The sequence below is a fragment of the Phoenix dactylifera genome, chromosome 15, assembly GCF_009389715.1.
Source record: "Phoenix dactylifera cultivar Barhee BC4 chromosome 15, palm_55x_up_171113_PBpolish2nd_filt_p, whole genome shotgun sequence".
Lineage (NCBI taxonomy): Eukaryota > Viridiplantae > Streptophyta > Magnoliopsida > Arecales > Arecaceae > Phoenix > Phoenix dactylifera.
The window spans coordinates 2280883-2305155 of record NC_052406.1 but is presented as its reverse complement, the minus strand read 5'-3'; the positions used below and the strand labels follow the sequence as shown (position 1 = coordinate 2305155).

At 38.6% G+C, this 24273-nt stretch overlaps 2 protein-coding genes across 7 annotated transcripts; one reads left to right on the top strand and one right to left on the bottom strand.

Annotated features, from left to right (window-relative positions):
* Window positions 1-658: 658 nt before the first annotated feature.
* LOC103708252 (uncharacterized hydrolase YugF) lies at window positions 659-8856 on the top strand. 5 transcript variants are annotated; one of them, XM_008793083.4, is made up of 10 exons: window positions 660-897; window positions 1270-1364; window positions 3016-3113; window positions 3267-3316; window positions 4241-4336; window positions 4590-4679; window positions 4973-5065; window positions 6689-6784; window positions 7789-7854; window positions 8530-8856. In XM_008793083.4, the coding sequence occupies exons 1-10, from the start codon at window positions 730-732 to the stop codon at window positions 8656-8658; spliced, it is 981 nt and encodes a 326-aa protein (XP_008791305.2). In that variant the 5' UTR covers window positions 660-729; the 3' UTR covers window positions 8659-8856. The 5 variants fall into 5 exon arrangements, with proteins under 5 accessions (XP_026660887.2, XP_008791309.2, XP_026660888.2 ...); XM_026805088.2 differs by having other exon boundaries at window positions 788-897; window positions 1248-1364; XM_026805086.2 differs by lacking the exon at window positions 4241-4336 and having other exon boundaries at window positions 659-897.
* Window positions 8857-11465: 2609 nt separating this feature from the next.
* LOC103700117 (PLASMODESMATA CALLOSE-BINDING PROTEIN 3-like) lies at window positions 11466-13774 on the bottom strand. 2 transcript variants are annotated; one of them, XM_039134087.1, is made up of 4 exons: window positions 13580-13774; window positions 12432-12671; window positions 12270-12303; window positions 11466-11959 (listed from the first exon to the last, which is right to left on the bottom strand). In XM_039134087.1, exons 1-4 carry the CDS (start codon window positions 13629-13631, stop codon window positions 11743-11745), a joined length of 543 nt encoding a protein of 180 aa, XP_038990015.1. In that variant the 5' UTR covers window positions 13632-13774; the 3' UTR covers window positions 11466-11742. The 2 variants fall into 2 exon arrangements, with proteins under 2 accessions (XP_038990015.1, XP_038990016.1); XM_039134088.1 differs by lacking the exon at window positions 13580-13774 and adding an exon at window positions 13007-13049.
* Window positions 13775-24273: the final 10499 nt, after the last annotated feature.

The following is a 24273-nucleotide window of genomic DNA, read 5'->3' as shown; positions in this document are numbered from 1 at the left end:
GTCAACGGAAAAGTAATAAAATACCTCTTGTTTGGTTGGAGTTTTCAAAGGAGAGAGATGAGAAAGTTGTATTCATATGGAAATATGATTCCCATATTTCATAAAAAAGTCTTTCCCACGAGAAACATATGAAAGTTACTTTTCTATGGGCGGTAGAAATCACTCCATCTTTATTTTTTCCCAAAAAGGCCCTTCAGCATTAAAGAGGCATTAAAGACCTAACTTTTACTAAGGGTATAATAGAAATTACAAATAATTTTTTCAGAAAAATAAATAGTCAACCAAACATAAGCACTTTAAAAATCTGTCACTTTCTCATGTTAAACCAAACATGTCAAAAGCATATTCTCATGAATCTTCTTCTCATGAATCATATTCTTAGAGGGGAAAATGCTTCCCGCGAACCAAACGAGCCCTTAAGGAATCATTGCATATACCACCCTTGCCAAATCTTAGATTTTAGGTAGCAATGTAGCCAAGTGCAGTACCTCCATGGTGTGTAGATAGCTGTTGCACCATAATGCAACTTATTTGATGCAACAAATAAAATTTGTACGAGCGCTGTTAGCAGGAGTTTTTTCGCATAAAATTTTCTATGCTTGTCTCGCACGATTTGCTCGCAGCGAGCGAGCCGTTAGCTTACATAAACAGTTCTCCCACTTTTACGCGCCACTCTCGCGGGCTCGCTCTCTCCACCCTATCCGTTTAATTGAACGGTGGGTCCGGACGATGCCGGTCCTCGCCACCGAGGCGGCGAGCGGCTGGATTCTGGGGCCTAGGGCTAGGGTTAGGGTTTCGGGGAATGGGTTCCCTTCGTTCATCCCCAAGGAGGTGGAGAGGATCAGAGACCTTGCCGCCCGGGAACTGGCCAAGAGGATCGAGAGGTTGCCAGTAAAGGTGCGATTTTTAGTACCGAATGCCTCCAGATTCTGGTCATATTTCTTTTTTCTTGGCAAGATTTTAACTTAATTCGGTTAATTTAGATTTTTTGGATGAAAAATTAATCAAAATTGCAACTTTTTGATGCCTATGTATATTTCCTCGAATTTGGTATGCATCCATACATAATATTTTCTCAAAGTGTCTTTTTGATATAAGATTTTCTCAAAGTACTTCTTTGATACTATATGTTTCCTCTTATATCATGTAAATTTTGTGAGGCATTAATGCATAAATTTTTCTGAAATGTTATGCCAAGAAACTTTATATGCTCTCTTTAGCAGACATTTTTTACTTGCTATTTCTAGAACCCATGTTGTGGCCTTTCAGGTCAGCTTCACGAATAGCTCCATTATGAGTAGCTGCGTGAAGCCGTCTCAAAGGAGGGGAAAGGAGCCAATTGTCCTTCTCCATGGTTTTGACAGGTAAACCAGCTAAAGTAAGAGTTTTTAGTTTGCCGGGGAAGAATTTATGCTGCTGATTATATTGCTTTAGATGTACTTGTTTTAGTTGAAGAGCTCCAGTTCTATTAAACAGAGGTTAACATGTGGATATTGTGTAATATGTGACACATAAGTTGTTACGTCGATTGAATAGTTTGTCGCCTATGTGTCGACTATTGATATATCTAGCACAATGGTTTCCCCAATTATTGGATGTCCTAACTTTACCAACTATTTGCATAAATGTTTCAGCATTGGAGTCACCCTCTATGACAGCTGGTGTATTTAAATTTTATGAGATTTCAGAGCATCAATTTTATTCAGAAATGCAACATAGTGCTATAACCAATCAAAAGAATAAATACATTATTGTTCTTTTGTTCTGATGTAAAAATATATATTATGATAATATTCTTTCTGTATTATTAGATATTTGGACTAAATTTATTAACATGTATAATCTTTAGTTCTCTTAGATTCACTTCTTTTAGTTTTTATTTTCTATTTTTCTATTATTTAGTTTTATGATTTATTTTGTAAATTCGCTTAATATCCCTCTATCCTCTTTCAGGTTTTGTTAATTTCATTAGGAACCGACTGAAACTGCAAAATTGATCAAAATGGCCAGCTCGCTTCATATTTGGAAAATCCAAAAATCTGGGTCAGGGTTCCACCCCAAAACCATGAACAGGCCTTTGGCTTAGCTTGTGCTGTTTGGCTCCTTAATAGATCATGGCTGGAGGAGAATCCCCTATCAAAATCCCAACACAACAAAAAACTCCATATGAAACAACTGGATATAAAACACCTCAGAACAATAACAGCATGTTTCTTTAATAAATTAATATGGAATACTTTAAATCAGCATACATTTAGTTAAGTGACTACATAACCTTGAAAATTATGAGAAGCAAGTGCCCAAACCGAGGATGTTTTTAAGTACCACTCAAAATAATGAATAAAATATGTTAATACACTAGGCACTGAAAGCTTCAGTGTTGTCGAATATAACAATTTTTGAACAACTGAAATTCAGTAAATAAATAATAAATTAGATATGTAGTTAGTACAATTTATCAAGAAAGCTTGTATTTGACTTTTTCCATCCATACATACTTAAATTGTTTAGTAAATAACCCCATATTCCATAGCACATAATACTTCAAATCAGTGTCTGATAGTTCTTGGCTTCTTTTACTTTTCTCTCATTTTTTATTACTTTTGAATTTCTACATTCCTTTTTTGTAACTAAAACTCCAAAAATTGGACTGGAACTGCCAAAACTAAAACACAAACTTGCAATCTTTTGAACCTCATAAGGAGAAAATTAGTTGGCTTTTTTACATCATGTATATTCTCTCTGAAGGATTGTCCAAAGGTTTGCTTAGGCAGGATGATTCTTATAATCTGATGTAAGCATTACTTAAATTAACAACTTTATAAGTTTAACTGAATTAAGTAATTGGCTCAGAGCATCCAGCCAATGAATTGGGACTTAGCCCTGCTGAGGGTTGAACTGTTGGTGGTCAAATTAGCTACTATATGGAACTTCCATAGTTATTAGTGGACTCAAGCACTTATACTTTTAATGCCTCATCATTGAATGGTAAACATGTGGTGATCTTATGAACAGTTCTTGTTTAGAATGGAGATATACATTACCATTGCTTGAGGATGCTGGATTAGAGACTTGGGCTGTTGACATTCTTGGGTGGGGCTTCTCTGATTTAGGTATGTTTTTCAGTTGATTATCATAATAAGCTCATGCCAATAACACATGTATGGGTGGAAAATTATGTATTTGGCCTACCTTTTGCTATTTCTTTTTATGCACACCTTTACCTAATCTATAATCATCAATAATGTTTTTTCACCATGAGTCAGAAATGCTTCCACCATCCAATGTGGCTGCCAAGCGTGAACACCTCTTCCAGGTATTTATCTTCTTCTAAATAGCACTGAAATTTTATATAACTTGTGTTATCTGTTGTGTTTGCTGCCCCAATATGAGCTTAGATACCAAAAACACATTAACATTATCCATTTACTGGTAATTGAGTTATGCAGTTTGCAATTTTGTGAAGGGCACATGCTTTCCTATGTGTAAAGTGACACTGGAATTAGCAGCATACTATGCTGGCACCATTGAAATGATGTTCTCTACATATTTTATAAAAGAAAGAAAAATATGATTACAGATAGAGCAAATTGATGCACTTAACGGGGACACCTATTCCATTTGAAGTTGCTCCATTACTCATTTACATATTCAAGGTTTTTAAAAGCTGAGATATCTTTCATCTCGATGGATGACTAAGACCAAGATGAACTGAGATCTCAGATTATATCAGCCAAATCATGTTTGTTATAATATGACTCAGATGTCAAAATCTTGGGCAATATGGTATCCAAGATAAACAAATATTTTTTGGCGTTGATTTTAAAATTTATTAGTTTAAAAAAAAACTTATTTGAGGAAGTAGAAAAAAGATGCTTGAAGATTACTACCCCAAAATGTTTATCTTGTATTGGTTGGTATGTTGGAATTTATCACTTTATATTGGTCGAGATGATAAGGGCCAAGATTGTCTATATGTTGTTTCAAGGGGTGACCAATGTTGGTACAAACCGAAATCTCAGCCGAGATGAAAACCTTGCTTCCATTATCTGTTATGACCTACAAATATTTTGGATTTTCAATAGTATTCAGAGACATGGAAAATGATCAGACATGGTTTTTCATACATATAGCAGACTTGACATGTTAATTTATCATCACGGCTTCTTTTTTTCTTTTTTATGTAAATGACATCTTTCATAAGATGAAGATACTGATTTAGCTCTATTTTGTACTGTAGCTTTGGAGGTTGTATATTAAGAGGCCCATGGTATTAGTTGGACCAAGTCTTGGTGCTGCTGTTGCCATTGACTTCGCAGCCAACCATCCAGAAGAAGTATAGATTCTTACATTGTACTTGCAGCATCCTTTTTTTCTTAAAAAAAAGTAGTAGACTGTTTGCTGGTTGCACTAAAATGTTGTTTTAACGGAAGCCTCTGTATTGCAAATCTGCATTTTTTTTTGCCGACTGTGTTATATATCTTTTAATTTCTTGCTTCAATTTTTTTTAAGCAAGCAGTTATCGAAAAATTATCATTCTAGCCATTATGTGACTTCCTCAATTTTTTTTGTTCCTTTATCTTTTACAGGTTTCTAAGCTAGTTTTAATTGATGCAAGCGTATATGCTGAAGGCACAGGAACTATGACTAAGTTACCTAGAGCACTAGCATATGCTGGGGTGAGATGTTGTAGGCAGTATTTCTGTAGATACATGTGTAATTTTAGATCTGTGGTGCTCAATTGATGGCTTTGCGAGGTTATGAAAATAACAAGTAAATATTGTTTGTTTTATGTGTCCTGTTTAAAGCTAGCTGATTTGCATATCTCCTATCATCTGGTTCCTAATGACTTTGAATCAAGTTCTATGTTCTTGTGGGTCAAGTTTCAATAAAATTTTCTCAAAAAACATCCAATAAAGTTTGGAATCTTACAGATAAATTACATGTAGTGACCTTCTTTTTTTCCTTGCAGGTGTTCTTGTTAAAGAGCATTCCATTAAGGTTTTATGCAAATACATTGGCCTTTAATAAGGTTTCATTTGGCTCGGCACTCGACTGGGCTAATGTAAGCATTTTGCAGTTATTTAGCTTTTGTAGAATGCACACATGCAAATAAGTGCTTGCATCTGCATCTTACCCATTGTGAAGGTTTTATGTTTTTATGCTTTGTGACAGTATAAAAACATAAAAAAAGGTCAAGCTTTTTTAATGTTTAGTTTGGTTACAGCACCACTTGAAATCAAGCTTCCAATAAGCTTTTACATTTCAAGAAAACAATGCAATTATATCTGATGGTTCTTACCATGAAAAACAATTAGTCTTGATATTGATCTCAATAGCCACCTTTATCAAGAAGTACTAAAGCAGATGGCTCCATAGAAGGGACTAATCTCCAGTCTAAGGGAAGGAATTAATGGAAGAGAGCCTATTGCAGAAAACTTCAGCTCAAGGGTGTTTATTACATCTACTATCTCTCTATTTCTCTGGCCGGCCTGAATTGTTTTGTGTTGCAGCCATCCATTTTGTATATGAATACTACCTCTATTAAGATATGACATCAAACATCTAATTACGATGTCCAATGATTACATGTGTACCAATGCCTGTGTAACATACTCGAAAACTCAGAAGAATGTAGAAAAACTGAAAGTGAGGCTTGGTATGAAGGTGGATGTGACCTTCAAATTGGAAACCATGACTAAAAGATACATATGACTACTTTCAAATAGGCATGACAGTGATTTATTTTTTATGTTTATAGCATTGGTTATGGTATAGGCTGAAAGTGGGTTGGATAAAACCCCACCAAATCCAAATTCATATCTGGACTGGGTCAGATTTGGACATAGAAATTGGTTTATCCGACCCGATTTGGATACGGATTCAGATATCATGAGATATTTTTTTTGACCAGATTCGGATATGGATTCAGGTTTTTTTGTTTTTTCCCTATATCTGGATTCGGATATCCAGATAATTCAGTATTGAAAAAGAAAAAAAAAATCTATATCTTATTCTCCTTCTTTGAAATGATTTTCTTGTTTAGATTTTTATAATCTCATTTATGTTTTCACGTATGTACTTGCTGAAATTGTAGCCAAATAATTAAATAACAAATTTTTCATTGTTTTCATCTTTTATGATTAATCTTAGTTGCCATGATTGAACTTACTCAAAAATTCAATATGTATTCAAATAATATCTGGTTTATATGCGTGCCGATTCAAAATATAATTGGTCAATATCTGGTTTGTCTCTGTGTCCTTTTAGAACAAATATGGATACAAATGTATTCATTTAATGTTCACATCCACATTCATATCTGCTGAATAATTATGGATATAGATACGGATAATACAGATATCCAATCTGTGTCTGGTCCAGCCAGTTATGGTAGTTTTTTTGGATCGCTGAAAATTTTTCAGTTGTAAAAAAATCTAGAATAAGTATAATGCTTCAGAATTGTAAGATTTCTTTTTCCCAAAAATTAGAGTTTTATTGCGGGAAAAAGGCAATGCAAAATCATATCTTGGCTGTACATTCTTTCAAGTCTCAACATAATCACCGTCTCAGTTAATAGTTGACTACGCTGTGCAAATTGTGCTAGTGCATCTGTGAACCGTTGATCCATGTCTAGTAAGGTATATGATACAAAATGTAACATGAACACTAACTTTTTAAGTTACAGGTGGGCCGCTTGCACTGCTTATTACCCTGGTGGGAAGATACAACTGTTGATTTTATGGTTAGTGGCGGCTACAACGTCAGTAGTCAAATAAAACAGGTATGCTGATTTAAGTAATATCTGATGCTGAACTTTTCAACAAATTTTCAACCACCTTCTAGGTTCCAGCTTTCAAGTGGTGCTACTACTTGTATATTAAGAAAAACTATTAATGATGTTTGCCTTCTGCTCTGCTGGTTGTAATGAGACACATGAAACTACTAAACCTATGGCATTCTTGAAGATTAAGAGAAGTTCGTTATTTTTTAGCAAACTTCCATGAGTTAGTTATGGTGCTTGGTTATGCTTTTGATGAACTTCCAATGTTCATATTGTTGCATCATTCAATGAAAAGAATACACAAAAATTGCAATGTTTACAAGTTACAACTGCAAAATAATGGAAAATAGACAGAATCATTATTATTAATGAAAAAAATTTGCATGAAAAAAGAAGCCTTCTCCAGTAAGAACTATATGCATGCCTTTGAAGATGTGCATAGACTTGCTAATGAAAAGCAACCAACTTATCTTTATTTTCATGTCTGATATTTGTTCAAAATCACTAACCGAAGATAAGAGGGAGGTTGAAGTTCAAAACTTGGTTCTCTTCTTATGTCAAATCTTGTATTTCAACCTTTATCATTGTACAGAATACAATCGTTTTGAAATATCATCACTACATTCTTGATGAGAACTATCTATCATCATATACTCTTCACATACTGAACTGTTGGAAAAGAAAATTGATATTTAAGGCCAGATTCATTTGAACACTGTCAAGTTGAGAACTAGTACAAGTCCTGGTCATTCTCACTAATGACTGGTCAGGCTTCTTGTTTCTGCAGCATTGCACTCAGTTAAAGCCTTAGTTAATGCCTATAGGTGTCTGATATATTGAAAGATGAAACTGTATGTGCAATGCACAATAATGGCAAATTTGCTTGAGAGAATAATATATTTGTTGGTAGAAAAGTCCAGCCATTATATATAAATATATAAACACACATCTGTATATCTATATCTTTATATATTCTCCAGACCATTGATTGTTGCTTTTTACAGATAAAACAAAAGAGTCTAATTATATGGGGTGAGGATGATCAAATTATTAGCAGCACAAATGCACTGGTATGTTCATCTAGCTGAGCTTCAATTTTTTGTATTCTTGGTATCTGGTTTGCTTCTGTGAAGGTTTAAAATTTGAAATGGTGGTTTTAAAAGTTGGAAGTTGCAGCTACTCTTCCATCCCACCACCCCCAAGAAGTGGGCTTGCAATTGAAAATCAGTCAGTCTCCAATGCAAACGCTGTTACAGTATGGCAAATAGGTTCATCTCTTGGTAGTGTTACTACTTGAGTCATCTAAAAGATTGATTTGCAATTATTCCTCGAAGTTACAACATGACACAGAGTTGTCTCAATTCAAAATCATTTCTCAAGCTGACACCATCACACAGAAATATAAATTTATTTTTAATTCTTTGTTAGTGTCAGCAGACACTTTCCGGTCACAAATAATAAGCCATGAAAGTAACATGTCCAGATTTTGGCAGCACTGCATGAATATCCATGGTTTTGTTCAACTCTGGCATGCATTTAAATTAGAACTATTAATCATGACTCGGCATAAATTTCTGGGCGTGTTAATGATTGTCAGCGAAGTTTTACTGTTGGGCACTGCTGATATATGTTTTTACATCTGTTCTGCATCAGTTTGTTGAGATGTTGAGCCATCCACTTACGATTTTTATGTATTTGAAGACATTATGTTGATGCATCCATGTTTTTCTGACTTGCACATGCAGAGATTGCAAAAAGAACTACAGAATTCAGTTTTACATCGGATTCCGGAATGTGGTCATATTCCTCATGTGGAGAAGCCCATGTCCGTGGCTGAGTCCATTCTTGAGTTTCTTCAAGGTGATCACAGTTAAAAAAACCATGGTTTCATGTTGTGAAAATGTTTGCTCTCACCCATGATGTGGATTAGTCATTAATTCTTTGCCATGCTTGAAGAATTTATAACATATCATTATGATATGATGAATTGGTTATAGTGCTTGTATCTTTCCGGGAAAATACATTGTACACTACCATTTTTTAATGGAGTCTCTATGACCTAAAATGTAGCACTTCTGGTTGTTTCTGCCGGTGGTTACAGTTGCATCATCCATGAGATTTCCTCAACACCCATTGTCAAGCCCCTGTAACAAACAGGTTTCTATTACATATGATCTATATCATCTGATCTATCGTGTTGTGATGCAATCACGAACCATTCCTAATCTACCAAACTAGCTTTGTATCCTGCCTATGCGTCGCTTGATACCAAATGTTCTCTGTATGTATGCCTGTCCAGACCTGCATTAGTAATTCTGTGATATTACATACTTGAAATCCTTCGCCATCTTCTTAAAGCCATTGGGATTTCTCCTTTTTAGCTATACAATAGTGTTCTAACAGATCAACACTGCATCATGCTGACTTGAGCCAACATCTCCTTCATGTTTGATGTTTCCATGCTATCCACGTTGGTGCTTCATTAGAGCTTCAGGCCTCAAAGGCTCCTGCTACGTTCAGATGAGATGAGAGCTTTCACCACATGTTGGCTTTAACGACTCCATGTTAAGCTTATGCCCTTTCCTCTTGATCCACACCCATCTGTTGACAACAATGTGGAGTCATTTTTCTGAACAGGATCTAATATTGAACTCAAACTCCAAAGGTTTCATTACCTTAGTTTGAGCTATACCATCTTATATCATTTGTAGTTTGCATGAATCTTCTGTTTCCTTAATTAATGTTTAGGTTCTTCTGATTACTACTTGCCAATGATACCAAAGCCAGCATAATTATCTTCCCATGTCCATTTTATACCTTGAAAAGACCTTTTTTATTCCTGATTATAGTTTTCCTAATGGCATAGTAGATTTTGGAAATAATCTTTACAGGCTCTGGCTTGAATCTTGTCACTATGAGCAAGAATGGAATCTTCTTCATTTTGGTAAAAGATGTTATCAGTTTCATTTCTTCTGGTAGGTAGATCATTCCTTACAAGTCGAATTCAGTAAGATTGTTTTCTCATCTAACAACCTAACCTAAAAGCTGGCTTATTGTCTTTCTGAAACTCTACCCGAGCACCGACACTCTGCCTATCTATTCTCTAGTTCTCATGTGCCTGCGCATATTAAGGCGCAGAGAAGGACAATTTCAGGCCTATCTTAGTTGGCAAGGCAATTACCTTTAAGATCATACTCTCAGGCATCTAATGCTCTAGATGCTGCATTTACATGGAAAACTCGGTCCATCTCCATCTCTGGTGTGCTTTGCTTGATCTCGTAAATTAAGTTTCAATCCTCTACATCAAGGGGCTGTTGTCTAGTGTTTAGAAACGTAGATAACTTCTGTCTACAGGTGCATGAAGGTTTAGCCTTCATCACAAGAGTGAGAGTGGTACCAAGATCCAGGGATTTGATTGTCACCTTTCATGGGTTAAGAGACTAAGAAGGTGGTCGTATGTGACTGACACAGCTTGTCATGTTAGGTGTATGGATTGAAGTGATCACTGCTATTCTAAGCACCAAGAAGCTAACTTGCAACCTCAGTGATAGATTGCTATGTTCAAGTGATGCAAATGACTTGGATTGGAACTGAAGGGCTTGTGGCCTCGGAGTTGGACCTTGACCATACTCCTTTTGCTTTGAAGGATTTGCATCAAATTCAAGTGAAAGTAAAGTATCTGTAGTCAGTTGAACAAAGGTAAAGCCTCTTAACCTACTTCTATTATATATCTACTATATATAAACATAAGGGTGCAGGGTGGCTGGATGTCTGCATGCAAGGCCCTGGACATTCAACTATTTGAATACACTTTTTTTTTGGCAATAGAGAGAACACCCTTGCAAATTACAATAATAGCTATAAGAATTTTATATATGTAAATTAACAGGGAGCAGCTTTATCTTCAACCAAAAAAAAAAAAAAATCCTAATCCTAATTTTAAAATCAAATTTTAATAGAGACTGGAATGGAACAAAGAGGCAGGATTTTTGTTAATGAATTCACATAAATAAAAGATATGATAGCAAAGTATAATCCCAAAAGTCACCTAATTGGTTGATGAATCAATAATGACATGCAACCACCAAATGGTCCTTTATCAAATCTTGCAAGTCAAGCATACTAAGTACTTGTACAAAAAAAAGTGGAGGAAGTTTAGGTCACAAGAGAGAAGAAGATCTCCATCAAACATTTCACTGATTACTTACTATATATGAAAACCTCTTTTCCCGGCGTTGTTCTTTGACCCATCCAACCGCACCCAAAGAATATTTTCCTCACCGCCTACCAAATAATGATTTCCATTGCCTACCAAACAAGCAAAACTTAGTGGACACTTGACAAGATCCATTCTTTGTACCGAACTGTAAGGTGAGATATTTAAAAGGATCTACTAAATATGGTGACTAACAGCCAATCTGAAATCCTTGCGCAAAACATGGAGATTATAACTTGCTTAGCACTACCTATTACTATTAGTTTGTTAATTTATAATAATATTGCCCAGTGTTGTGTCTATCTTGTGGCCACACTTGAGAGTGACCTGACATGCCTAAAATATTCTTATTCTTGGTTTAGAACACAATAATATCATTGGGCTTCATTGTGAAGCCTAGCTTCATAATGCATTACAACTCAGAAACAGATATGTCTAAAAATTAAATGAAACCAAGACCAACAATAGCAGGCTGAAATGGGAGGGTACCCATATCCTCATTCAATTAATAAATTGCTACCTCCCTAATTTTACAAAAAGAAGAGAGAGAGAGAGAGAGAGAGAGAAGAGGACAAAGGTCCATGAAAGAAAGAGACTGAGAGAGACTTCCATCCTACCAATCTACACCAAAAGGAATCAAACCCCACTTCCTGCCACTAAACAACAAGCCTGGTGGGGGAAGATCTCTGGATGGATCCCCCAATCCACCACCCATCAAAACAAACATCAGTATAAACATGAATCAAATCCTCAAGGAAGCAAGAACAGAGAGGAGGATGGTTAGGAGGAGTGAGCCCATTTTAGCCTTTGGAAGCAAGCCACCATCACTCCCATCTACACTGGTTGTGCCACTGGGACCTAGTCCCAGCACTCCTCCAGTACCTGTTGAGGTAGTACCAGGTGTGATTGATGAGCTTGTGGTGTTTGAGCTGGTTGGGGCGCTTGAGGTTCCTGCAGCACTGGAGCAAACAAAAGGAGTGGAAGAGAACTAGGTTTAGATCTAAACACATGCAAACAAATGAGTCTGGTTATAGATAAGCACACCAAAGGATGCAAGGTGACAACTTGGTCCTTCAGGATTTGGGCTACTATTTAGTTCATAATAATGGAGAATGAAATCACTTCAGACTTAATTGAAGGCTTCAAAACATCATGCAAGAATAAGATGACCCATTACTAAAGAGTAAAGGCCTAGTTCTCACAGGTAATCCTCACACAGGAAGAAAACATGCTAAGTAAAGGACTGATTTGTGGTGGGGGGAAAAAAACCTGGGAGTTGCAGGATAGGTGCAGCCACTTCCTCCTGCAAAAGAAATAATCAAAAAAAAAAAAAAGAATAGGTAAGTTGCTCTGTACTAAAATTTTTCCTTAGTAGCCCTTGGGATGAAGTTGAGATCTTCTTTTTTTTTCTTTCTTTGTGAAGAGGCTTACCAGGGTCTGAGTTGGTGAGAGTGGCAGTGCCAGAGAAGTCACAGGTCCCTTGAGCCTGGCCCTTCCTCTGGTAGTAGCTGTTGGCAGCATAAGAGCAATGGGCCAGCACTGTGTCAGGATTGTAGCATGCTCCATTCTGTAGGATAGGGGTGCAGTCAGCCCCAGCTCCACAAGCATAGTCCAAGGTGGTTTGTAAAGCAGTGTTGCTCTGATCAGACTTACAAACACACCAAGCAGCATCTTCCAAGCAAAAGAATTAAAAAAAAAAAAAAAAAAAAAAAGACAGAGAGACAACAACTTTTCAGTGCATCTATCATACCAGATGTCAATGATCATAAGAGAAACCAGCCCTTTTCCACAAAAAAAAGAAGAAGGAAAAACAAAAAGATATAGGGCTAAGAAATGTTGATTTTCTAGTTCTAAGTCATCTTTTGCCTGCTAGTTCAATGTCATTACAGCACTTTGCATTCATGTAAGAGAGAGAGAGAGAGAGAGAGAGAGAGAGAGAGAGAGAGAGAGAGAGACTCTCACACCTTAGAACAGATCATGTTTAATGAAGGAAAACTTTCACTCACCATCTGCCAAATCATTATTATTGAACATAAGGGGAACCAACTCTGAAATAACCTTCAGAGGAAAAAAAATCCAAGGGATAAAAGGTTAAAAAAAAAAGGAACTCGAAGTCTATTATAAATAATTAGTGATACTTGGGTTCTATGTCATTTACACACACTAGCATGGAGATAACATCCGGCTATCAAACATGAAAACAAAGAAAAAGGAAAAAAAAACTAGAACAGGGGAACAAGTCCATTCCCAATCTCTGAGGACATGTATTATAGATTTATGTAGCTAAGCCTTACCATGACTCCTGATTAGAAAAAGCAACAGAACCACAAGAAAGGAAAAGGAGAATCGGGTGTTGAAAAGTAGAAAAAGGTGACGGCCTTTGAGCCTTGGACATGATTAAAACGAACAATCTTAGCCTCTCCAGTAAACCATAACCCATAAAAACATATAACAGAAACAGGCAATAAAGAAGGGGGAAACTAACCATCTCCTAAACATTTTTACAAGGTTCTAGACCTGAAGATTGAAATTATAAAAAAAAGGAAGAAAGGAGCATATAGCAAAGGCCTAAAGCTTACCTGACCCCCCAGTCATGGCCAACAGAAGCACAAGAAGAACTAGAGCAGCCATGGCTGACCCTGAAGAGAGAGCAGAGGAACAGAAAAAATGGATGGAAAAGGGGTGAGAAGAAAGGCGGTGAGAGAGTTGTACCACAAGAGTTTGATGTCAGAGAGAGAGAGAGAGAGAGAGAGAGGTGGCTTGATTGGGTTAGAGTCTCTCTCTATAAGCAATTATATGGAGGTGGTGATGGAGATGTGCATGGGGAGTGGTGTCTGTCCTCATCTGCTTTCCTTCTTTTATTTAATATTCTTTAAGACCCTATTATTTATCATATTCTTTCCCTTAGGTGTGTCCTTTGGAGGGGACCTTTCTTTGCCCGCTGGTTTGTGTGGCCTTCTGAAAACGGTCGTAAACCCATGAGTGGGGTTTGTCCAAAGATAGAGATGGTTCAACCGACCTGGTATGGCTGGTGTTGGATGGGCCCTGGCGGTCTCTGTTCCCTTTTCCTCATGATGTGCTCCCACCATGAGTCATACAGTGCTCTAATTGTCCTCCTCCATTGGTTTGGGTGGCACCAATATTTGGATTTTGGTGCTGGCCTCATTTACACTGTATACTTTTTGTGTGTGCAATTATGTTGAAATGACCCCATCCTTCTGTTCTTCTTTGGTTGTTGGTTGATTTTTATGTGGGATAAAGATTGTCCTCCCAACATGCTCTCACTACTTGACCAAAAATAATGATATTTTCCCTCATGATGTCCTCCTGACAGTATTTAATCAGCTTATTGAGCTATCCTCATTTACTAAGGATTGGAAGACATGTTTTAAACAACATGCATGCATGCAAGCTTTTCTAAACATGACTTGAAAAACATCTCCCAAACTTCGCAAGTAAACTTCCATCAATTTTCTGAATGATTGCATCTCCTAAACTCTGCATGTATTTTCCTTGGAACTAATCAGTGATATATTGGATGAAAATCAGTAAGTTACTCGAATGATGACAAGGGAGAAACTAAAACATTATATATATATATATATATATATATATATATATATATATATATATATATATATATATATATATAACTGTTCTCCAACAAGACAAGACATGACCAGTAGAAATAGAGACTTTGGCAACCTAATACAGAAGTTGCGAGATCATCTAGGGAGGCATTGCAAAGGAAAAATAGACGTTAGAGTAAGACAACAGATAGAGCATATATACTGGCAAATCAGGAGAAATAGCAGCCCCTGCAACACCATCACATGCCAAAGTTTAAAAGAGAGCCGAAAACTTCCTAAAATTTGAATACTGAGAACCATCCTCCCACTATATTATGTTCAGATGGGTTTGGGCAGTTGCAGTGTGCATGAAATATTTAAAATAGATGTCTTACTGATACACTGCTGCAATGACAAATGAGCATGGAAAGTAAATATTTTTTTCTTTTTTTCTTCCCCCCTCAGGGAGATGCATCAAAATACACAGGAGAAAGATGGAAAGCAGTATGTGAGGGAAATACAGAAGTTCTCAAGGCTTTGTTAGGCTTTGCAGTTGGGTCTGGTATGGTCTAATTCTGAACATTTGCATTATATTGACATAGGAAATCAAGTGGGTGATTAGCTTTCCAATGAATCTTTTCATGATAACTTCAATTTTTTTAAGAGGAACTAGATCTAGATTTTGAATACCTAGATAAGGCTATTTTAAATCCAATCAAAGATGAGATGAGCACTAAATGCTTAGTAAAAGGGTGTGCCCCATTTGTAAGGCCTTTTCGAACAATTCCGTGGTGGTTATCATTGATTCCCCTCAATGCATGGTGAGAGAAGGGGAAAAAAATAAATCAGTTGTTTTCTTGAAAATTTTCAAACCACTGGATAGGGTGCTTGTGCTACTCCAGAATACCATATATACGCTTTGGACATTATTTTTCTTTGCAATCCATTAGGTGGAGAGATTTTTCCAACCACCAACTTAGAATCTACTACCAAAAAAAAAACACTAATTTAGAGTCATGCTCTTGCTGTAACAACCTAGTACCTCATCCGAAAAGGCTATCCGAAAAATATATTTTTGGGTATCTTCTTGGCAAATAACTAATGTAGAACTATACACACGTCCGCACAGATGCTCACATACTCTTTCCATTCAAGTTCTGATATCCTCGTCAGGCTAAGGGTCCAGATCCATTCAAAGCTAGTGTTGCAACATCCTCTAGTCTATATGGGTCATGGACTAAGTCCGCTCTAATATCATTTATGATAAACCAGAATCTTACTCAAAAAAGCTAGCTGGAAGGTACTTTTTAGGATTCCTTAGTTTTGTATAAATGCTTAAGATCTCCTTAACGAATAACTGACGATGCTTCAAAAAATTATGTGTATAAGAAGTTTGGTAAAAATAAAATGCCCATTGAGGATGGATTTGAGCCAAATCTTATATAGATTCTCTTCTGGATCATATGATTGCTCGGAGACGTGATTTCAAACCCTATTGAGATCCAAAGTTAGATCCAGAATGCCATCATGTTCAATTTAATCTCATTGTCAAGCATAATTCAATACTTCATCAATCTTTCTAGCAAATTTATATATTAGGAAATAGAATAACCCGTAGTAATCTTTCTATGGTTACTTTATAGATTTCTTAATAGAGGAGAAATTTGGGATTGTATGCTCGTCTTATGAAGGGCCCTGGCTGAAGTTAAGATCTCCTATAATTAGGAATCTAGAATGAACTATATATGAAAAAGAAGAAAAATTGTAAGAGAGGATTGTCTTCTGGAGTTGGCAAAACCATTAGGTGGTGGATATCAGTAAGCTGGATTCAATCTTTGCCCTGATCTTGATTTTTTTATCATTCTGTTGGATTCTATCCCATCATAGTTATCAAGCAAAAGAATAATTTTTTTTTTTTGCAAAGAAAGTTTAGATTATAATTAAAAAAAAATCTTTATTTATGTATACACATACATTATATTTATATGTATGTATGTATGTATGTATGCGCGTGGGTCTATATATGTATGTTATTTATCTTGTATATCATAGGCAGAGTTCTAACAAATTTTTTTTCATAAATCACCTTATTATAGAATTTGATATAATATTATTTAATTTTAGAAAATGATTTCTTTTATCATGCTGGCTCTTGAAGTACCCATTTCATTAAGGAAAAAAAATTATAAATCAGGAATTGAACCAAGTGAATCAATGGACCACAAAAAATTGGTATGACCTCTTGAACTTGAAAATTTTATATAGGCCTCTTTGCACCGATATTTTGATTGTTCATAAAATAATATATTATTAATATGAGCATTGACAAAATCAAATAACACCATTATCAGATGTTTTATTTGTGCTAAATCCACATTCTAGGTCCAAAGAACGACCTTTTAATAATCATTATTTTGTTCTCAAAAAAATCCACCGCAACACCAAACCAGGCATATAACAACTGTTATTAAAATCCCGAATCAACAAAAAATTTCATCAAGATTGGATTTTATCATTGATTGCCTTTTGGGCAAGAGTGGGTTGGGGATTCATGCAAACAAATTAATCATGGCATCTTAAAATCGATCTGTTTATTAAAATGGTTACACTAATGAATCATGTATTCATGTTACTTGTTCAACAAGCAGATTAATTTGAACTATGCTCTTCAATTTGGCCAACACTCGTGCAGTTCATCCCTATAGATATGACCAGGTGGACCAGATTAATGGGTCCCTGCCGGAATAAAGTTCATTGATTGCAGTGAAGACTTTGGCAGATACATATCCGTGGCCCATCAAACTGAAAGGCTGTCCCCCACCAAAGCCTTTCCTAGTCCTAACCCATTTAATTTATTTCAATCCATCATACATTGAGCTAGATAACATGTTTAATAAAATAGTTAAATTCAAATGTGTATTTTCGATTTATTTAATAAATAAGTTAAATTTGGATTGACAGATTTTTGTTCTATCTCATATCTGATTCAATTCATATCTTGTTCGATCCAATCTGATTGCCACCCTTATATACCAGAGTTTCTAAGTAAAAAAAAGATTTCATGGTTGATAGAGCATAGTATTATTCCATAGTCTTATCCAAGGAGCAATTCTAGGTGTTGTCCGATAGGAAAGAAAGGGATCTTGCGATAAAGAGTAATCTAGGGCTTCTATAAATGCACATCTAAAAGTATGAACTTTGAATTTCTATCACCGATCTAAAAAAGAGTTTAGATGTAAGTGATATGGAGATGTGTAATGTAGTGGGATGATTGGACATAAATTTATTAGTATTTACTTGTTTATGCTTCAAATATTCTATTTATAGTTAGAAAATGATTGTAATGAATGGTAATGTAGTTGAATACTAAAAATTTTCTATTTTTGGTATTTACTTTTTTATGTTCGAATAAAGCTCATTTATTCAAATAAAGACTTTATGGACTAGATCGGTCCCAATTCTGGTCCATAGCCGATCAAATCAGAGGTAGCAATATTTAACCATTTAACTTGTTTAAATTAATTTAATTTTATTATAAATTAGACTAGATTAACTATTTAATTAAAGGGTTTTTGGTATGAATACCTTTCTAAATATCGGATTTTGCATGAATACCCTTCCAAAATTAATATTTGCATTGATATCCTCGTAAAACTCTATTATTGTACAAATGCTCGTAATATAACGGTTGTTCCAACTGTGTTAAGAAAAATCATATTTATATTAATTAAAAATAAAATAAAATTTTAAAATTACTCTATTGTCCCTATCTTCTTTTTCTACTATCAGAATCGCGATCTATTTGCATGTCTACCCATTAAGAGTATTTTAGTCATTTTAATTTGAAATCGTTAATTTTTTTAACGTCGTTAGATAGCATAGGTACATACGCAAAAATAAAAATAAAAAAAAGAGTAGAATAGCAAAACAAGTGTTTTACAAAGGTATACATACAAATATCAATTTTGGAAGGGTATTCATGCAAAATCCGATATTTAGGAGGGTATTCATGCAAAAAATTTTTAATTAAATGATCAAATTCAAATATAAATTTTTAATTTATTTAATAAATAGATCAGATTTAGATTTATAGATTTTTGACCTATTCTATTCGATCTGTAGTTGGTTCGATCGGATCTGATTGCTACCCCTCTATTAAATTAAAAAATTCTGTCCACAACCCATGCCTTTTCTGGTCCTAGTAGAGTAAAGCAGCCACTTTCCAATCTTGCATGTACTATCGCCAAAAGAAAAGAAGCCTACATGTACCAGACTTTGGATTGAAAAATTAAAAAAAAGATTTAGTAGTTGATAGAGCATAATGTTGTTCCTTAGCCTTGTCCAAGGAGCAGTTTTAGGTATTGTTAGAGAGAAAGAGAAGGGATCATCTCATAAAGAGTAGTCCGGGGCTCTTGCAAGATGCGTATGAACTTTGAATTTCTATCACTAGCCCTTTAGATATAAATGATATGGAAATGTGTAATGTAGTTGAATGATCAGACATAAATTTATTAGTACTTTAAATATTGAGTTCGGGTTGTATCTTCCATGCCAAATATGGATCGATTCTTTTTCACAATATTAACTATTGGGTGGTGTTGTGGTTCAAATTTGGCCCGAGGGTGACCACGCCGATGGAGTAGAAGGAGCCGCCGGTGGTTGGAAGGAGAAGACGGGAGTCACCTCCCGTGCAGTGGCCGCGAACCTGCACAAAGCCTCACCGGTGTTTCCGGTGAGGGCCCTCCGACGATCAAGTTAGAGTACGTAAAGTTGGTCCAGCCCAAAAGTCCTTTAGAAATTACCTGACCGAGCTATTTATAGCCTCAGTGGAGTGGCTCAGGTGGCAGAGGTACTATCAGCCCTCATCATGAGGGGGTGTGGCTCTGAGCCGGATGGCGCGCAACTCAGGCTGGCTGGTGACGTGCGGTACAGTTCATTCTTGAGACAGTAGGGTCTTGACAGTCACGACAGGGTATGGCCGAAGTAGTCGAGGTGTCGTCCGACTGCTGTTGGTCGGTTATGAAGATACGACACGGTAGTGTGGTGAAGTACGACCATGTAGGTGGGCGTAGGCCCGCACATGGGTGCGGTCGTTGGCGAGGCCGAGCTCGTTAAATAGTCACGCCACGCATTTGACGAGGTCGGCTTGGCAGGCGCTGGGAGTAGCTTGGCTTTCCGGATTTCGAGATGTGCTTGATGGAGCGCCCCGAGCTCGAGAGTTGGAGCGTATTGCTGGGGTTGGCGCCCCGAGTTTGGTCGGGGCGGGTCGGCGATTGTCTGAAGGTACCCCGAGCTTGGTCGGGGGAGTCGGCGAATATCTGGAGTTGGTGGAGTCTTCGGCAGAGTTTCGAGGATGAACTGGCCCTAGGCCGAAGTGAAGATTCAGCCGATTATCGTTGATGTTTACTGGGCCGAAACTGGGTGGCCTTTTAGTTGTGGGCTGGACGATCTATTTTTCCGCCCATCAGGTGGCATTCTATATAGATCTCAAAGCACTCTAAACTTTATTCATCAATGTACATAGTTTTCAAAGAGACAATGGCACGACCAAAAGTGAATTCCTGCAAAGGAAAGTGAATTCTTTCTTGGAGCATAAGATACAATCCGAACTAGACCTGTTAACAAGCTGAGCTGCTCGGGCTCGGCCCGGTAAAAGCTCGTCTCGTTAGTCAAACGAACCCAAGCTTGAGCAGCTCACGAGCCCAAACGGAGCTTGTGAGCTCTCATTAAATTTTCCAAACCCATCCATCGTCCTGTTTCTATTCCCCGACCCCCGCCACCTCAGTCCAAGACTAAAACCCTTGGCTCTCACACAGTTCCCGCTTTTCTCTAAGGTTTACGCGCTCTATTCAATCCATCGTAAGCTCAAGGAGGAGAAGAAGAGCTTGGAGGACGGATATCCTCCGGTGGAGGGGAGGCGGCGAGGGATTTGGTGGTGGAGGAGGCGGCGGCCGGAGGAGAGGCGAGTAGGGAGGCGGAGAAAGGGGGGGAGGAGGAGGAGGGGAAAAAGAAGGTTGAGAAGGAGAAGCGGAAGCAGAAGAGGAGGGATGCGGTGGAGAAGGGTGAGAAGGAAGGGACGGAGAAAAAGGAGAGGAAGAGGCGTCGTTAACTGGGGGACCAACGTATGCTCCTCCCAGCATAAGAGCCCGAGCAGCATAAGAGCCACGTCCCATGTCCAGCACAAGAGCGTCAAGGCCCAGATTTGGGACACCGTCGGCCAAGAGAGGTACCTCCTCTCAAATTCTAGACTTCCGATGCGGTTCTCGTTCTTTTCTATTCTTAGATATGTTTCCATTATAATCTTCTTTGGTGTGGAACTCCTTGGATCCATTAATAGAACCTTGTTTCTTGTTGGCGTTTGCGTTTGAATCTATGTGGTCGTGTTTAGTGTTTGAGTCGAGACTTCGGGAGCGGCTTCGGGATCTGACGGTCCCTAGATCTCGGTGGGGACGTTGACTCCCCGTCGGGGTGGGGAGGAGGTGGTGTCGGTGGGTAGGCCTGTTAACGAGTCGAGCCAAGCCTGTCACGCCTCGAACCCGGATCCATGACACGGCCGTGCCATTGCCGACAATCGCCCACAATAGCACGCAGCCTCATACAGGGATAACAGGTAGCCAATAAAATTCAAACTTTCATATATTAAAATATTGCAGTAAAACCTTTAAGGCTGATACAAAATACAGAACTTTTATACTATTCAGATATACAAAAGTATGTATGCTTCTCCAAAAATAACGAAGCTCTATTACGAAAGAAAAATACATCTGATGGCGATCACTGGTGAGGATCTGAAAGAAAGTGAAAACAAACGGGCATGAGCTACATGGCTTAGTAAGTAATTCTGCATAATCTTATCGGATCAACTAAAATGCTAAACATGTTTAAACAGGGTTTGAGAAGCTGACATGCATATTATCTAACAATTTATCATGGCAAAATATGTATGCTGGGTAAACAAAGCAGTACTTTAAGTTAAACTATAATTTTCGTAAAATGTACATATGAAACCGTGCCCCCGGCATGCCGTGCTCCATTCTCTCGGATGCTACTGTGAAGTCATTCTCGGCCACTGACGAGGCCAGCTCAGTTATTAGTCAGCCACTGGCGGGGCCGGCTCAGTCATTCTCGGCCACTAGCAAGGCCGGCTCAGTTGCATTCGATCAGTAGCATCTTTGAATCCATTTAATGCCTCTTGGGTCCGAACGACGAGTCTTTGATTCCTAGAACCACATTATAAGACTCACATTATTCTCTACTTATCATAAAATTTAGTTCATCTTACCATGGACTTGTTTGGATCCCAACCAAGGATCTCAGCCCAGTTTAATTCACCCAACTTGAAGCCTTTGAGGTTCAATTAAAGTAACTTTGGGTCTACAAGGCCTAATTGGGCCTTTAATAAAAGGGTTGGGTCTGATTTATGGTTAGGTCCACCCTTTTCTAGCCAATTTGGCCTTCTGCCAATTTAATTGGGCTTGATCTGGGCCTTATTTAGAACTAATTGGGCCTGCTGAGATCAACATAATATGAACAGGGTTAGGACCCAGCTTAATTGAGCTTAATTGGGTCCGGGTTTAGCTCAATTTGCTTAATTGGGTTCGTTCAGGCTCAGTTAGGCTCAGACCTGACGCTATTTGGGCTTAATCAGACTCACTTCATTCAATTGGACTTGGTTCACCTCTTTATTGGATTTTTTCCAAACCCATTTCAATTTATTTGGGCCTAACGGGTTTCGGCCCCGAACTTCGATCCGACCCGTTAGGCAACCCGTTAAGGTTTTCTTGTGGGGGTTTCCAGAGGCTTCGGCCTCTTCGTCCATGCCTCTCCCGCTCCCCCTTCCTCCGGTCCCCCTTCCTCTTCTCCTCGCCGCCTTCCAGCTCCTCCCTCTCCTCTCGCAGGCGACCGGGGAGATGAAGCTCCCCCGATCCTCCGGCCGAGGCGGTGCTCCTCCCTCGGGGCAGCGGCGGTGGGAGACCGGTCCCCTTTTTTCCCTTCTCCGAAGTGATGCCGGAGAAGAGGAGGAGAACCGGAAGATGGGATCGAGGCCGGATCTCCTCCGGGGGTCCTCACCGGCTCCGACCACGGCGATGTAAGGCCGTGATCCAAGGTAAGTACCTATTTTTTTTCTGTTTCTTCTTCTTCTTCGGTTTCCCCTCTTTTCTCTTTCTTCTTTTTTTTTTTAAAAAAAAACAGCGCCACCACCTCTTCACCGGCGAAGAGGTGGGGCTCGGCTGAGGCTGGCTGCCCTGTGGTCGCGTCTGTCGCCAGCTCGGCTAGACCCGGCGGCCCTCGGTTGCCCCTCAGCCTCAGGGCAGCCGCGGCCGGGGAAGGCTGTGGTGCACTGTCACCCGCAGACCGAGTCTGGTTGGGCTCGGCCCGGGTGGACATCGGGCCTGGGCTTGGGCCATCCTCAGGCCAGCCCGTAGCCTGTGAGTCCGGCCCGCGGCCCTTCTCCCGTTTCTCATTGTGCCGATCTTCCTCTCTATGCCGGTCTTCCTCTCAATGAAACAGAGAGGAGAACACCCCACAGAGGGGTTTCTCCACCCTTTTTCTTGCCTAAGACCTACTTACAGTAGCCCTTACCTTGCTGTGGCCGGTCGAAGTTGTGCAGTACCATCTCAGCATGCTCCCTCCTTCCTCTCCTGGGGCTGCGAGATTCCTTCTGCCTCCAGCTCTAGGGCTTAGCTCTCTGGTGCGGTAAATCCAGAGGGTTAGAGGTTTAGGAGGGTATATCAAAATCGGGGGTTAGCAAATCTTAGGAGTTATAAATACTTGGCTTAGGATTTGACCCCAAGGAGAGGTGGCATCCTCTCCTTCCTCACTGCTCCGGAAGCCACCAGCTGCCCCTCCTCTTCAGGCTAGCTCAGAGCTCAGCTGCCGAGGGGGAGGAGGTGGCGGGCTCCCGTTTTGCATGTCTATGGGGGATCTCTCCGTTGGCCAGCTGGTGGTCCTGTCCTTTCAGCCCTCAGGTGGGAGATGGCAGTCCTTCCTGGCTGCTCTTCATGGGCCAGCATGGCCCGCTAACCCCCCTGGCCCAATACTCTTCAACTGGGCCCTTCAAGTATTGGGCCCGGATATTACATCCTTCCCCCCTTAAATAAATTTCGTCCTCAAAATTAGTCATACCTTAAGGTTTAGGCTTTAAAAGTATTCAACCATCGAGTCATCCTCGAGATCTCAGTTAGTCTCTCTCAGAGTACCTACTCACAAGATTTCGACATAAAGAATTACGACATACAAAGTCATGGCATCTCAAAACTTAATCCCTTCCATCTATGATATAGGAGTTCTTTTGATCTCTTCCAAAAGAAGACTAATCTTCCCACCTTAGATTTTAAATGCTATAATCCTTGGCCCAAGAAATTAATTGCTCTCAATTAAATCCACACAAAGATCGTAATCGGCTTAACAGAAATAGGTGAGAGCATTAGCATCAAATACTTTTTATAATCAATAATCCTCTTGCTTCTCTTAACTTTGCCTACAATTTAATGATCAACCTTTACCCTAGCAAAACCTCAAACCCCTTTCAAATAGATAGATCGAAAATGTCATAGCTAGGAGTAGGGAATATTCCAGTTCTAAGCCCAACCAAGGAACCATCAATCCGTTAATACTAAATTTAAGATGCCAAGATTCTCCCAGGAGTTGCCAATAATAGAAAAACTCACTGGTGAAAATTTTACAGCTCTCTCCAGATTATT

What these genes read in the sequence shown, in the direction of transcription:
- LOC103708252 (XM_008793083.4), top strand. Translation starts at nt 730, where the DNA reads ATGCCGGTCCTCGCCACCGAGGCGGCGAGCGGCTGGATTCTGGGGCCT. An exon ending in TCGAGAGGTTGCCAGTAAAG is followed by an intron (nt 898 to 1,269) that starts GTGCGATTTTTA and finishes GTGGCCTTTCAG; the next exon opens with GTCAGCTTCACGAATAGCTC. An exon ending in CTTCTCCATGGTTTTGACAG is followed by an intron (nt 1,365 to 3,015) that starts GTAAACCAGCTA and finishes TCTTATGAACAG; the next exon opens with TTCTTGTTTAGAATGGAGAT.
- LOC103700117 (XM_039134087.1), bottom strand. Translation starts at nt 13,631, where the DNA reads ATGGCTGCTCTAGTTCTTCTTGTGCTTCTGTTGGCCATGACTGGGGGG. An exon ending in GGCCATGACTGGGGGGTCAG is followed by an intron (nt 12,672 to 13,579) that starts GTAAGCTTTAGG and finishes TTTGCTTGGAAG; the next exon opens with ATGCTGCTTGGTGTGTTTGT. An exon ending in ACCTATCCTGCAACTCCCAG is followed by an intron (nt 11,960 to 12,269) that starts GTTTTTTTCCCC and finishes TGTTTGCTCCAG; the next exon opens with TGCTGCAGGAACCTCAAGCG.